The 1,460-nt window shown below is 38.8% G+C and overlaps 2 protein-coding genes across 2 annotated transcripts in view; both read left to right on the top strand.

Annotated features, from left to right (window-relative positions):
- LOC101291507 overlaps window positions 1-720 on the top strand; it is a 5,136-nt gene extending 4,416 nt beyond the window's left edge. Inside the window, exon 2 of the mRNA XM_004294981.1 lies at window positions 371-720. Coding sequence (XP_004295029.1) covers window positions 371-696 — 326 coding nt within the window. The 3' untranslated portion in view covers window positions 697-720. The remainder of the gene's footprint in view (window positions 1-370) is intronic.
- Window positions 721-794: 74 nt separating this feature from the next.
- Window positions 795-1,427, top strand: LOC101298591. The gene has a single exon (XM_004296162.1). It carries the CDS (start codon window positions 795-797, stop codon window positions 1,425-1,427), a length of 633 nt encoding a protein of 210 aa, XP_004296210.1.
- The last annotated feature ends 33 nt before the right edge of the window (window positions 1,428-1,460 follow it).

The raw sequence follows: 1,460 nt of genomic DNA, 5'->3' as shown, positions 1-1,460 counted from the left end.
AAGATTACTAGGGTAGTAATCTCTATTTTAAACGATATACCCCCAGTAAACTTTATTATTTCGCATCTAAGTTGATTTTTCACTGTTTTAATGTGTATAATAGCCTTTGGAGATACTGTTTTGCAGGTTTACTACCCCCAGTAGAAGCTTACTGGGGGTAGTCAATTGTATTTTTTTGCCTCTATATATTTTACTACCCCCCAATAATTTTTGAAATCTTCATTCTTCTGATTCGAATATGTTTTCTTATAGTTTTATGGTTTGTTAGACTTTCATTTTGGAGCGGAACGCTCCCGTTAGCGGTGCAGCGGCACGCTGCTGTTTATTTTACTGCCCCTAGTAATTGTTTGTTTGTTTTTTTATTGTGCAGGTTTCTTCCCTTTAGCCTTGTGTTTTTGTGATTCAGAGACTGAAGAAAACTGGTTGTTTTTCTTCAAGAACTTGAAGGCTTTGTTGGAACCGCAAGGAAGGATTATCACATTCATTAGTGATCGTGGTGTTGGTTTGTTGAAGGCATTTGATCTCATTTTTCCTGGTAATCCTCATCTTTACTGTTATCATCATTTGCGATACAACCTTAGTCGAAAGTATAAGAACAAAGGAGGGGAAATTGTTGTTGCTGATGTGTTACAAAAATTCTTTAAAGTGGCTTATACATCGACTGAGAAGTCTTTCTACTTTCATTTAAAAAATTGAGAGATGAGGGTGGTGCTGCTACTATTGATGAATTCATAAGGGAGATTCCATTGGAACATTGGTGCCGTGCTTTTTTTAAAGGTTGTCGGTATGGGATTATGGCAAATGGTATTGCTGAATCCTTTAATAACTGGATTGTTGCTGAGCGTTCACTGCCCCCTTTCGCTATGTTAGATCAAACAAGAATGAAAAAAATGAAGATGATGTCAGAAAGAAGTGTTGAGTCGAAATCTTGGACTATCAAGCTTACTCCTAAAATGGAGAAGAGGCTGAAAGAGCAGCTTGATAGGTCTCGTGTGTTCAGGGTGATTGCTTCCCATGAAAATGTTTATGAGGTTAGGAATGATAAGTACTCCTATTCAGTGGACCTCTCTACTCGTACTTGTTCATGTGTGAAGTGGCAGATTAATTGCTTCCCATGCGCTCATGCACTTGCTGCTATACAAGGTGCAAGACTTGATGTGTATGATTTGATTGATCCTTATTTTACTGCTGAATACTATAGGATGTGTTATAGCTTTCCTATTGCACCTCTGAGTAACATGGATGCCTTTTGTTCTTCCACTGAGGACTTTATACTACCTCTTCTTACAAAGAGGCCGGCTGGGAGGCCTAAATCAAAGAGGATAGCATCTGCTGGTGAGAAGAAGCTGATTCGATGCGGTCGTTGTAATAAGATGGGCCATCATAACAAGAAGAGCTGTACGGAACCTTTGAACATGTTGTTGTAGTTTCTTGTACATCCTTCCGGTTGTTAGTGGATG

The sequence above is a fragment of the Fragaria vesca genome, linkage group LG3, assembly GCF_000184155.1.
Source record: "Fragaria vesca subsp. vesca linkage group LG3, FraVesHawaii_1.0, whole genome shotgun sequence".
NCBI classification, from domain to species: Eukaryota; Viridiplantae; Streptophyta; class Magnoliopsida; order Rosales; family Rosaceae; genus Fragaria; species Fragaria vesca.
Note: the sequence above shows the minus strand (reverse complement) of the source record. Positions and strands in the feature narration are given on the sequence as shown.

What these genes read in the sequence shown, in the direction of transcription:
- LOC101298591 (XM_004296162.1), top strand. Translation starts at nt 795, where the DNA reads ATGGCAAATGGTATTGCTGAATCCTTTAATAACTGGATTGTTGCTGAG.